Genomic DNA, 13,977 nt, shown 5'->3' with positions numbered 1-13,977 from the left:
TTTCTTCCCGCTTTATGACTGTTAATTTAGAGTAGTGTGAAGGGAACAAAGTAATCAGCACCTTCCCATATATCCTCCGGAGGGAGGATGAGACATCTGGTGAAAGCAAGGACAAAGTTCTGATAAACGTTCTGGGAAAGTATACAGTCTGATAGTTTAGGTGTGAACGCTTCCCCGCAGCCCCCTCCCTTGAAATCCCTTTGAAGTATGCCTTAAAAGTTTTGTATCAATGTATCAGTTTCATTACTCTCAAGAAATGCCTTTGGCTAAAGTATCAGTCTATCTATAAATGTAGTCTTTGTATCAACTTCGACTCGTCATTGAACCCGCATGCTTGACAAGAGTGCAGGTTGTGCATGAGAACAATCAGATACTGTGGTACACCCATTTCTTTTAAAGCCAACTATAGCTTTTCATGTAATCTATGAAACACAAGCTGATTTTGTTCTGAAGTTCTCTTGTATGCTCCAATTTAAAAAAAAAATCAATTTGCAAGTACTACATGTTTGTAAAGTTCAGTAGTCTATGCCATGTTTGTGGTGTAACTTTATGACACCTTTGAGAAAACCCTCCACCCCAAGCTATTTGGAGAGGCTGAAACAGGATTCAAAATCATTAATTACAGGAATAGTGACTCATTCAGTGATGGTGTTGTTCACTATCTCCACATTGTTATGACGTTCAGACTGCGTGTAAAGAAAAACTGAATCTTGCAGTCCTTACATTCAACTTCAAAACGTTACATAGAAGACAGTTAAGAATTCAACACTGCCATCTTCATAGGACCTATATAATTTCAGATTGCAGGAGGGGGACGACACATGTTTGCTCAATAATCTATTACACATTAAAAGCTAGAATAAAGTTAGAGTCCAGTGGCACTTTTAAGATCAACAAAGTTTTAAGGGCTGTGAGAGAAAATTCTTTACTCCTTGCTAGTTTTCCATATAAGAGAAAATATTGATGTAGGGAATGATAAGACAAGCAAGGGCTTTCATATGACCAAGAAGTGGCTTTTATTCTTTTGGCTCATGTCTTCTCTCAGTGGGGGAGACAGGAAGGGGGTGAGCAGTTTGTTGCTTGACTTGCTTCATAGTATGAAGTACCGTAGGAGTGTATGAATAGAACATTGCTCGCACATGTTTGTAAACTAATGTTTCCATTTCTTTTTGCTAGGAACCGCATTGATGGAAGACCAGCAAGCACATAATGACATATTCAGCTGCTTGGCTGTGGACTGTCAGTCTGTGCTTCCCTCCTGTAACTCCATCAAGCACACTCAGAACCTCTTCATGGTGTGTGAGGAGGTTTTGCCTAAACTTTTAAAGGACAAATTCCTGCCTTCTATTCAAGATGAGATTGACAGTGCTCTGGCCATTTGTGCTGACAGTTTCTTAGCTCAACAAAAAGTCATCTCTGGAGCTCAGAAGCTGGCAGAGATTTTGAAGCCTCTCCAACCTTGCCACTCTCATTTTGCCTACCGCTACCCTGATTGCAAATACAATACCAAATAAATCCAGGTGGGCAGCCATGTTGGTCTGAAGCAAAAGAAAAAAAATAGAGACCAGTGGCACCTTTAAGACCAATGAAGTTTTATTCAAGGTATGAGCTTTCGTATGTATGCACACTTCTTCAGATACATAAAAATGGATGATAACTGTTCAGACTTAAAGACAGAGCCTGAACAGCATATTAGCATGTAACATGATGGAAGTATTTTAAGATATGGGGAGACAAAACAGGAATAACAAGTTAAGTTATATATGCTAAACACATTCTCCCCAAGAAGGGCTATACATCCTCTGAATTTTAATGCACTTCTCTTTGGAATAACATGTTGGAATCTTGTTTGTAACACAATGCAATATATAAGAATAGATTTCTCTGACACAACACCTCTAAAGAACAAAATATTGATACAATATTTAGAATATATTGGTATAGTTATTGTAACGTAATGCAATGAAAATTGAAATGTGTAACATTGAGCCCCACCCCAACAACAAAAAATACTGCTTATTACCTTCATGTGTGAAAAGTGACAAATGGAGCATTGTGAAGGAGTCTCAGATAATTCCCACAATTAGAAATATTTTTTTACAGTTATTTCCTATTTTGACATAATTATTGCTTCACTGTTGTTCCTCTTTAAGAAGAAAAAGAAGAAGACTGCAGATTTATACTCTGCCCTTCTCTCTGAATCAGAGACTCAGAGCGGCTTACAATTTCCTGACTTCTCCCCCCACAACAGACACCCTGTGATGTAGGTGGGGCTGAGAGGGCTCTCACAGCAGCTGCCCTTTCAAGGACAACGCCTGCAATAGCTATGGCTAACCCAAGGCCATTCCAGCAGCTGCAAGTGGAGGAGTGGGGAATCAAACCCGGTTCTCCCAGATAAGAGTCCACACACTTAACCACTACATCAAACTGGGTAATTAAATCCAAACAACTTTCGACCCTATAAACTTATTATTCCTGTTTTGCCTCCACATATCTTCATCATATTACATGCTAATCTGCTGATCAGCCTCTGTCTATAAGTTTTAACTGTTACCTTCCATTTTTATGTAATTGAAGAAGTGTGTGTGCACACAAAAGCTCATACCTTAAATAAAACTTGGTTGGTCTTAAAAGTGCAACTGGGCTCTAACTTTGTTACAACATCAAATAGTAAAAATATGTTTGCCTGGAATGCTGGAGCTGTCATCCACATGCCTCTTTCATCTTTGAAGTCGAAAGAATGACATTTAGCTTGCTATGTGGCAATAAAGACTGATTGAATTGAATTGAATTGACATTTAATTCAATTTAACACATTCTTTCAACAAGAATTTGTGCACCTTTCTGCAACCTGCTTGTTGAGACCTCTCCAATACTATCCAGAGTGTGTTGGACCACATTGGTGTCACTGATTTCTTCTGTAGGAAGCAAACTTACTTCAGCTGCAGGGAAAACATCTGAATAATATCAAATCACTTTGTTTGTTATTGGTTATTCTCAAATAACGCAGAGTGGATAATCCTGATGAAGGCTACCATTCTCCCTCTTCCATCTTTGGTAGGACCTTGAAATAGGCATCTCTCTCTGTGCAACTAAAAAACACTTTGGCTGCCCCAGTGGGATGACAAAGAACTAAAGCTGCCAGTGGCATACTCTGTGGTCTCACTCTCCAACTGCTTCTACTGTACTTTCTTTTATCACAGATGGTAAAAATTATTTAATTTTCCTATCTAGAGAAATGTTATTTGTTGCTGTGGCAACTGTTCCAGGATTCTATGGAATCATTCTAAGCAGCCATTTCATTTGGAATTTGCTGTTCACAGGTAATCCAGATGGCATCATTGGCAATTTATTGCATTCTAATGTTTTCTGTTATCCATCCCCTTCCCCAATTTGACTTGTGGCAACTGAAAAAAATTAAAATGCAGTTCCAAGACCAAGTTAATCTATGTGGTCAGTGTTTGGTTCCTGCTTATTTAGCTCCTGTTTTTCTGGAAAGAGACTGGTTTTCTTTCAGCATTAAGGAATCATTTGTTTTATAATTAACTCTTGGGGGGGGGGGAGGTTGTATGTATATGTTATTAGAAATAACATGACTAAATTCTATACAGATTCCCCCAAAGGAGGATGTGAGGTCCAGCCACTGCTGCAGCAACATACACACCCTTCACTGTTCTGCACACACACTTGCCTTTTCTCTGATACCCTAATGCACCATATGCTCACTGCTTCAAATCAAGTTGGAACCTTCTCCTCGTTGGCCTCTCTAAAGTTGGGGTCTCCAACCACCGGGCCATGGATTGGTACCGGTCCGTGGCCTGCTAGCAACTGGGCTGCGGAACATGGCAGAGCAGCCCCAGACTAAAGAGGCGGCATAGCCTGAGCTGGCAGAAGGGCAGCACCACTGCGACCTTAGCCTACCCCTCATTTATAGACCACCGATCAGCTGATTGGCGGGGGTCTTTAAATGGGAAGGGGAGGCAGAAACAGCCCCAGTCTCCCCCCCCCATTTAAAGACCCCCATGGGGGGCACAGATGTGGCATGGGCAGGGGGGGCAGCCTGGAGTGGCAAAACCCCCAGCACCGCCTCCCCCACCAGTTCGTGGGAAAATTGTCTTCCATGAAACCAATCCCTGGTGCCAAATAGGTTTGGAGCCACTGCTCTAAAGAACAGCTGTAGGAGGTAGAAGAAGAAGACCACAACAGCTACATAATTCCTCCATCCCACAGCTCAGCACTGTGCAGCAACTTACCTGAACCAGGAAGGGAGAAGATCTATTTAACATTCACCAAACAGCCTTCCTTTAGGCTGGATGTCTTCCACCATTGTCAATGATGCCTTGAGACTTACTGAAACAGAATAATAATAATAATAATAATAATAATAATATTTTATTTTTATATCCCGCCCTCCCCGCCAGGCGGGCTCAGGGCGGCTAACAGACATGGGGATCCCATGATTCACATAAAACAACATAAACAGTTTTAAATATATCAGTCACAAATAAATTATTTAAAATAGTTAAAATATATAAAATGGTGCTAAAATACTGTATCATAATGTACGCAAGATGGCTAGATGTCCATTCGTTGGGTTAATCAAGTTCTATCTCAAAAGCCAGCTGGAAAAGAAATGTTTTGCAAGCCCTGCGGAACTGGTTCAGGTCCCGCAGGGCTCGCACCATCTCAGGAAGGTCGTTCCACCAACGAGGGGCTATCACCGAGAAGGCCTGCTCCCTGGTAGCCTTCAACCTAGCTTCTCTTGGCCCAGGGATTGTTAGTAAGTTCTGAGAACCGGATCTCAGCGCTCTCTGGGGCACATATGGGGAGAGGCGGTCCTTTAGGTAGGCAGGTCCTCGGCCATATAGGGCTTTAAAGGTGATGACCAGCACCTTATAGCGAACACGGTAGACAACCGGCAGCCAATGCAGATCCCGCAGCCCAGGCCGCGCAGGTTCCCACCGTGGTAGTCCCTCCAGTAGCCTGGCCGCCGCGTTCTGGACTACCTGAAGTCTCCGTGTTCGGTATAGGGGCAGCCCCATGTAGAGGGCATTGCAGTAGTCCAATCTCGAAGTGACCGTTGCGTGGATCACAGTTGCTAGGTCGGTGCGCTCCAAGAAGGGAGCCAACTGCCTCGCCCTCTTAAGGTGAAAGAAGGCGGATCTAGCAGTGGCGGCTACCTGGGCCTCCATTGATAAAGAGGATTCCAGTAGCACTCCCAGGCTCTTGACTTTGCGCACTGGTACCAGTGGCGCACCGTCAAAGGCCGGTAAAGTGATCTCCCCTCCCGGTCCGCCGCGGCCCACGCAAAGGACCTCAGTCTTCGCCGGATTCAACTTCAGCCCGCTCAGCCTGAGCCAGTCAGCCACGGCTTGTAATGCCCGGTCCAAATTTGTAGGGACATCGCCAGCCCGGCCGTCCATCAATAGATAGAGCTGGGTGTCATCTGCGTATTGATGACAACCCAGCCCATACCTCCGTGCAATCTGGGCAAGGGGGCGCATAAAGATGTTAAACAACATCGGGGAGAGAACTGCCCCCTGAGGCACACCACAAGAAGAGGTTGGTTGAACAGCACTTATGGCTCTAACAACCATGACTCTATTTTACCATTTTATTTATAGATCACCCTTCCCCAAAGAGCTTAAAGCAGTCCACAAGTTAATACCAATCAAGTTAAGAACAATCAATATTATAGCCCCAGATCTTAATGGCCGTTTCCATAGAAGAAATACAAACACTATGAAAGATGCTAGTATCAGGCCCATAGCTACAGTGGGACCCAGGCCACTCCATTCATCAGTGGGACCCAGACCCCCCCTTCCATCAGTGTGGCCCCTCCAATGGAGGGCCTCCAATCTGCTTGCTTTGCTCATCAACTTGGGTACCTTCCCATTGTAGTTCGTGACCTCGGCAGTGAGCACCATGAAGTCCTGCTTGTAGTCCTCAAAGTCAGATGTCATTTTGGCCCCCAAAGCCCCACACATAAAAATTTCTCCCCTGGGCCCCCCCTAAACTTTTCTGGCTACGAACCTAGTATAAAAGTTATTTTTACAAGCTAGAACTTTCACTTTAACCTCAAACAGTTCTTTTACATTATATTCAGCAATCCTTTCCATTAGCCAATGTCGTACCTAAATTAATGAAATAAATGGGTAACAGATTTTAAAAGAATTGAAAATATTTTTTTTGGGGGGGATAAAACTTTAAAGGCTGAGAACACTGGGCTCTCTTTCTATGAGTAACACACAATTCACTTTCAATAGCATAAAGGATATACAAGCACTGCAGCAAATACAAAACACTGCTTAATCTTCTTTAAGATTTTCTCTGGAAGTATGTGCAAATCTTTCGCATGGGCACAGAAGATGCTGGTGAACTAATTCCTACCTCAGGTTCTTGTTATCTTGTGCTAGAACTCCATGATGACTGAACACTGTTGCCTGATGCATTCTGGTTTCTGGATTTCTTTGAAGCCTGTCCCACAAAGCAGACAGCCAGTGTTTGTCAGCTGAACCATTTTCTTTGTCAGCTATTCCACCACAAGAGATCTTGAAAGGAACTGGGAAATTTGGTAAGTCTGCTGGAGAACATGGATATTAAGGGGAAGAAGCACCTCCTGGCTTTGAATGGGCTTGGCTAGTCCATTAAGAGTAACACATTTTTCATTACAAAGCTTTGAATTCACTGTTGGAATGTAATGTTCTAGCCTGGATTTTTTAGGCACTTCATCAAGGTCTGTCACACAACTGCAACTTTTGAGATACGTCCATTTTGTATTACTGCACTTGCTGGATTCCAGTCTCCTCTTGTGTTTCAGGCTGCAAATATATGGATGTGGATATGCTATCAAACTTATATTTGTTTTCAAAGGGTTATGACATGAGTCTTCATCTGACCTTAAGTTAATTGTTCATTCAGTTTGATGACATTTGTAATCCCTGGCCTGTTTTTACAATGTAATTTTATGACAGCTTACCAGTTGCATTTTAATATACTGCGCTCCTTCCTTTTGTATTTCTTCTATTGCTATATATTACTTCATCTCAAAGTAAACCAATGAATTTGTTTTCCTTAAGAAAAACACTCCCTACATTTGTTTCCATTCCTCTGACATTAACATAAAAATGCTGCTGAAAAAACAAATTTATAGAATGTTTCATTTAAATCCTCACCTCTAAATTAAGATTACCTTCTCTTGAAAATTCCCATCAGAATTCTGCTACAATGAAAATTAACAAATTGAGCAAACCTTTGATCTGAGTAGCATGAGCATGTGAAAGCAACAAAACAGTAGTATGTCAAAATGTGAGATTGTCTGTCAATGACAATGGGTTCAATATATGTAATGGGATAAGCAACCAAAGTCCCTGTTTGAGTGTGTCAATACAGCTAAAAGAGAATCCATTGTATTTCTCTTTTAGCTGTATTGACACACTCAAACAGGAACTTTGGTTGTTTATCCCATTACATATATTGAACCCATCTCCCATTGTCATTGACAGTCAATCTCACATTTTGACCATCTTTCATTGTCACTGACAGACAATCTCACATTTTGACACATTTCGCATGCTCATGCTACTCAGATCAAAGTTTGCTCAATTTGTTAATTTTACTATTTTGTCATTGTACCATTTTACATTCTAAACCACTGCCTACCAGATGATTTTACTTCACTGTCATTGGTTCTTAAATCTGTACCATTTTGCATTCTGGGCCACTGCCTACCAGCTATGTATGGCTCTGCTCACTATGCTGGATTCCTCGTCTGATGAAGTGTGCTTAGAGCACACGAAAGTTTACTTTCTAAATAAAAATTGGTTGGTCTTAAAGGTGCACTTGACTTCTGCTTTGTTCAGCTGCTTCAGACCAACACGGCTGCCCGCTTGGACCAAATTATAGATAAATTATATTTCTTTAATCAATTAAATATCTTGGGTTGTTTGGAGAGAGAATTTAGGCCATTGATAATAACTGATGAAATCTTCATAGTATCCATTTCTATCAAAAAGCTGTAGCTTCATCGAGCTTCTCTTCTTTTCCTTTCCATGATTCTCCAATTTCTCGGGTTCTACCCCCACCAGTAATTTTGTTAAAAGCCTGGCCTGTTCAGTTATCACAATTGCCCTTTTGCCTATAAATAAGGAGAATTCCAAGGTGAATGGGATTCTCCAGCAGTATCTTATTCCTTTCTTTTCTAAAATTTGTCTGAGAAAGTTAAAATCTTTCCTTTTCTTCAATACAGAGGTAGGTAAACCTTGAAAAAATTGTGTCTCTTTGTCAAAAACTACAAGTGGGCTGTGTCTTTGTTCAATATTGAGTCTCTTGTTTTCTTGAGTGTAAATATGACTAGTTGTGTCCCCAGGCAGACTGCTTTTGGAAGCAAACCTTGACTTGATTCTGTATATTTGATCACTATCAGGAGGATCTTCTGAGGCCTCTAAGTAATCCTGTAGAACAGGGATGTCAAACTAATTTGTTATGAGGGCCAGATCTGACATGAGACCTTATCGGGCCAGGCCATGTTGGGCCTATTTAAGATTAGGTAGCAGAGATATAAACTTTTTAAAGGACATAAACATGACTAAAGTTTTTTTTAAAAAAAAAACCTTAAAACATGCTTACAACATTAGCACTTGTTGGTCTTAAAGTGCTTTCTTTGTATTTTTCCCATGGGATCCAGGGAATTGGGCAAAGGAAGCTCTGGCTCTTTCCCTCCCTCCTCAGGGGACCAGAAAGGGGAGGAACCTCAACCGAGAAAAATCAATGTTTTGCTCTGTAGCTCCTGTGCAATTGAGCAAGCTTTGCAAAGTCAGTTGCGATGCAGAAGGAAGTGAGAGGGAAAAGGAAACAGACAAGAGCCAGTTGCTCAGGGGCCTGATAGGATCCCTCTGGGGGCCTGATCCAGCCCCTATGCCACATGTTTGATACCCATGCTGTAGAAGCTTTGAGAAGCAGTCTTCAAGGTTGGTCTTCCTGAAATTTTCAAACACTCCTCTGAAGTGTAGATTATGGTTTCTCAGTGTACCTCCAAAACTTTGATCCTTTGGGCGGCCCTTTCTTGAGATAAAGTTCCCTTAAATTTCTCCTTAATTTGACTGATCCCTTGAGTGTGTTCTTGGAGTTGAGTTTTGATTTCAGCGCTTATAAAAACTTTCCCTCCTCTATTTTCTCCTCATAACAACCCTGTAAGGTTAGGCTGAAAGAGGGAGTGTTTAGCTCCAGGTTACGCCCTGAGTCCGTTTGCAAAGAGGGTGGGATATAAAGCCAGAGTAAATTAATAAATAAAAAACAAAATTACCACCTAGCAGGGCTTCTTAGCAGAGTGGGGGGGTTTCAAATTTGGGTCTCCTAGATTCCAGGCTAACACTTTAACCGCTATGACACCCTGCCTCTAGAAATTCTGCCTGTGGATTTCTCTGAGCTGGATATATTTGGAGATCCTTAATAAGAATTATAAGGCTTTTCCGTTTAGGGCAATGTACAGAAATCTTTTTGTAATTTGCCAAGATTCTTTTGATTGAAGCTTTGGGCTTCTGTTTATATCTGTTTGGGTGCGGGGCTCAGAAAACATATGGCAGCTTGACTCTGAAAATATATTGCTTGAGAACCTAATTTCCTCGGTTTATCTTGACCCAGTCTAAGCACTTGACCTTTTAGCATAGTTTGAGGGGTCAAATACTTTTGTCTCACAATTAGCAATATATAAGATCGATCAGATTAGAAGGCTGAGATATATAAATTTCTACAGTTCTCACCATAAACTCACTGCCCTTGAGCAGTTGACCTTTTAGGACAGTTTGTGGGGTTAAATACTTTTGTCTCCCAGTTAGCAATATATAAGATCGATCAATTTAGAAGGTGGGAAAGGATACTTTGGAATTCACTTTCCCAGACATGATTCTGTGAGAACTCGTTTGCAAGGATGTGCGTTTTGTTTTGACAGCCAGAGCTAATTCTCCAGCCCTGGAGACTGGCAAGCTCCCTGTGTGCATGCAGAGAACAGTGGCAGTTTTTCAAAGATGCAGAGAACAGTGGCAGTTTTCAAAGATGCAGGCTTTATCCCCAACAATGAAGACAGGGATGGGTTTTAATGTTAATAAGAAACTGTAGGTGTTTGCAATTAATAATTAGCGGGGCAGTGTTATTAGAATGGGTTGCAGAACTAGTCATGAATGTCTTTGCAACAGTTTCTCCTGTAAAACACACTGAGAACATAAGAGCATAAGAGAAGCCATGTTGGATCAGGCCTATGGCTCATCCAATCCAACACTTTGTGTCACACAGTGGCCAATACACACACACACACACACATACACACATTGTGGCTAATAGCCTCTGCTCCATATTTCCATCCAATCTCCTCTTAAAGCAAGCTGTGCTTGTAGCTGCCACCACCTCCTGCGGCGGTGAATTCTACATGTTAATCACCACACATTGCCAATCTTAAAAAGGGATCAAATAAGTAACAGTGACTTTAAGTGTGCACAAAGTTGTGAAACACAAGTTCCAGATCGTAATAAGAACATGAGAGAAGGCGTGTTGGATCAGGCCAACACTCTGTATCAAACAGTGGCAAAAACCCCCAAAACAAAAGCTATGTTCCATCAGAAGGTTCACAAGTGGCGCTAGAAGCCCTTCCACTTTGCCCCCCGCCCCCCCAAGCACCAAGAATACGGAGCATCACTACCCCAGACTGTTCCAATAAAATGCTGTGGCTAATAGCCGCTGATGGACCTCTGCTTCATATTTTTATCCAATCCCCTCTTGAAGCTGGCTATGTTTGTAGCTGCCACCACCTCCTGCAGCGGTGAATTCCACATGTTAATCACCACACATTGCCAATCTTAAAAAGGGATCGAGTAATTAACAGTGACTTTAAGCATGCACCAAGTTGTGAAACACAAGTTGCAGATCATGATAAGAACGTAAGAGAAGCTGTGTTGGATCAGGCCAACACTCTGTGTCACACAGTGCCCAATATATGTGTGTGTGTTCGCGCACACACACACACACAAACACACATATATATAAACTGTGGCTAATAGCTGCTGTTGGACCTCTGCTCCATAATTTTATTCAATCCCCTCTTAAAGCAGGCTATGCTTGTAGCAGCCACCACCTCCTGCGGCGGTGAATTCTGCATGTTAATCACCCTTTGGGTGAAGAAGTACTTCCTTTTATTTGTTTTAACCTGACTGATCAGCAATTTCATTGAATGCTCACAAGTTCTTGTATTGTGAGAAAGGGAGAAAAGCACCTCTTTCTCTGTTTTCTCCATCCCATGTATAATCTTGTAAACTTCTATCATGTCACCCCGCAGTCAACGTTTCTCCAAGCTAAAGAGCCCCAAGCGTTTAACCTTTCTTCATAGGGAAAGTGTTCCAAACCTTTAATCGTTCTAGTTGCTCTTTTCTACACTTTTTTCCAATGCTATAATACCCTTTTTGAGGTACGGTGACCAGAACTGTACGCAGTATTCCAAATGAGTCTGCGCCATCGATTTATACAGGGGGGCATTCTGATATCCCCTTCCTAATAATTCCCAGCGTCGCTTTGGCCTTTTTTATTGCAATCGCACACTGTCTTGACATTTTTTTTCAGTGAGTTATCTACCACGACCCCAAGATCTCTCTCTCTTTCTTGGTCAGTCTCTACCGGTTCACACCCCCATCAACTTGTATTTGTAGCAGGGATTCTTGGCCCCTATGTGCATTATTTTGCACTTGGTCACATTGAACCTCATCTGCCACGTTGTCGCCCCACTCACCCAGCCTCAACAGACCCCTTTGGAGTGCCTCGCAATCTTCTCTGGTTCTCACCACCCTGAACAATTTAGTGTCATCTGCAAACCTAGCCACTTTGCTGCTTACTCCCGACTGCAGATCATTAATGAACAAGTTAAAAAGCATGAGTTGTATCGACACGCAACCTGATGTTAAAGGGACGTGTTACACGTATAAGGTTAGCCTTGCTCAGTTTTAAAGCCATCATTTTATCCGTTGGGTATGTCACCTCTCCAAACTATGGCCACTTAGAAACGTTGCATCTCCACAATTCTCTAAATAACATCAGTGTTGCAAAACATGTTTTCCCCCAAACAATACGAAGCCTGCTACACCAGTGGCTGCCCCTCCTTTCTCCCTTAGGAAACAGCTGGCATTCCTGGGGGGGGAGGGGTCAGATCCCTAGCCACCCCCTCGGAGACTGTTGTGTCACTCCCCCATAAAGAAACACACCACGTTCATTTTTGTGTGTGCATGTGCATGTGTGGGCGGGGCAGCGGTCACTTTGGAATGCAGCTTGATGATGATAGGGGCTCCCTATCTACTACTGGCATCATTAAGTTTTACTTGTATTCTGTTACTTCTCTATTCAGTTGCCACAAGATCAGATAATGCTCTTGCAGCAGCCGGTAAAAAATCCACAGTTTGAATATATTTTAACCACAATTTCCGACTTTCCCTGACCAATTTCCATTTCCCTGACTTCCAGAAAGTGGCAACCCTGAAGCTAATGTCTCAGTGAATAGGGGAGATGGTAGACAGGCAGCAAAGTGAAAGTGATCTGTTTATTTTGTTATATGGGTCTAATCCAGTCCTGAGAGTATTCAGTCAACACAGGTAGGAGTAAATGTAGTACATACAATAGCAAATTACAAAAAAAAAGATGGAGATGAGAAAGAAGGGGAGGGGGAGAGCCCACGGGTCCTGTAAACTGAAAGCTCAGATCTTGTTCTACTATGGAAATTCTGGCTTATTCACAATATTTCATTAAAAAATATAGCAATATCAAATGTTTAGGAATGGATTAGCATCCTGGGATTAAAATCAGATCCTAACATTCTTCCTTAATTATTTTATCTATATTTCCAGGGTCAAACTGGTATGAGACATGGTTGGAAAAACAGAGCATAAAATGTTCCTAAAAAATACTCATTCATTTGCATTGAAAGTTTTAGCAGATGATAGGAGCCTCATGATTCTGTTATTCCTCCCCCTCAAATAAATTCTTTACAGCTTGGGTCGGATAGAAGTATTTCCCTTTCAGGATGGGACTGTTCATCAAAATAAAAAGATGAGACAGAATGGGGGGGGGGGGGGAGAGAAGGGTGAGATTGCTCTTCATTAATGTGCTACAATTAAATTGTTTTTTTTTATATATATATATATATATATATATATATATATATATATATATATATATATATATATATATATATATATATATATATATATATATATTCTTGTTGTATGCAAATAAATAAAGCAAAAAATTGGAAAGATCTAATAGGGGAGGGTATAGGAAATACCAGGGAAAGTAGAGAATGGTCCGCTCTTATGGCAAATATGCCTCCTTTTCCCTGTGGTCTCATTATCAGAGCATTCTGGAACAATACCAAATGAGCCCATCTGTCAAAGCTCCTCCTTGGAAGGGGAGGGGGGTTGGAGATGCCTCCCTCCACCATTTGTAGTAAAATTCCTCAGTGGGGTACAGATGAAGCAGAGAATGCTTCTAGTGAGCAGCCATACAAAATAGGAGTCAAGTTGCACCTTTAAGAACAACAGATTTTTAAAAAAAGGAGTTTGGCATATCAACCAATTTCCAACTTACCTCTTATGTTACAGCTACTATTTGTTTGTTGCTTCAATCAATAGGACTCTTTCTATTGAAATGGCAAACGCCAGCTACAGTTTACCAGGGGGCTCAGATTGCAGCCCAGGCAAGGGGGAGGCCAGTAACATTGCTGCACTGGCTGCATGGCAAGATATGATGAGGGCAGTTGCCAGCAGCTACCACACTGACCAGATGCCCACAACATCTGGAAGCCAGCCAGGGAACTTCTGGAAGTTTGGCAGGTTCTGATGTGTTGGTGGTGCAGACTCGCTGAGGAAATTTAAATACCGCTGTGCCTGGGCTTCCCTGTGTGTTTTTTTCTGCTCTGCAAGCAACCAGAATAGGAAATCAGCTCCT

The 13,977-nt window shown here is 41.9% G+C and overlaps 1 protein-coding gene across 1 annotated transcript in view; it reads left to right on the top strand.

Moving 5' to 3' along the window:
* Positions 1-2,786, top strand: part of DIPK2B (divergent protein kinase domain 2B) — a 58,750-nt gene extending 55,964 nt beyond the window's left edge. The window contains exon 5 of the mRNA XM_060234180.1: positions 1,177-2,786. Within this exon, the coding sequence (XP_060090163.1) occupies positions 1,177-1,514 (338 nt within the window). The 3' untranslated portion in view covers positions 1,515-2,786. The remainder of the gene's footprint in view (positions 1-1,176) is intronic.
* The last annotated feature ends 11,191 nt before the right edge of the window (positions 2,787-13,977 follow it).

The sequence above is a fragment of the Heteronotia binoei genome, chromosome 3 (genome assembly GCF_032191835.1).
Source record: "Heteronotia binoei isolate CCM8104 ecotype False Entrance Well chromosome 3, APGP_CSIRO_Hbin_v1, whole genome shotgun sequence".
Lineage (NCBI taxonomy): Eukaryota > Metazoa > Chordata > Lepidosauria > Squamata > Gekkonidae > Heteronotia > Heteronotia binoei.
Note: the sequence above shows the minus strand (reverse complement) of the source record. Positions and strands in the feature narration are given on the sequence as shown.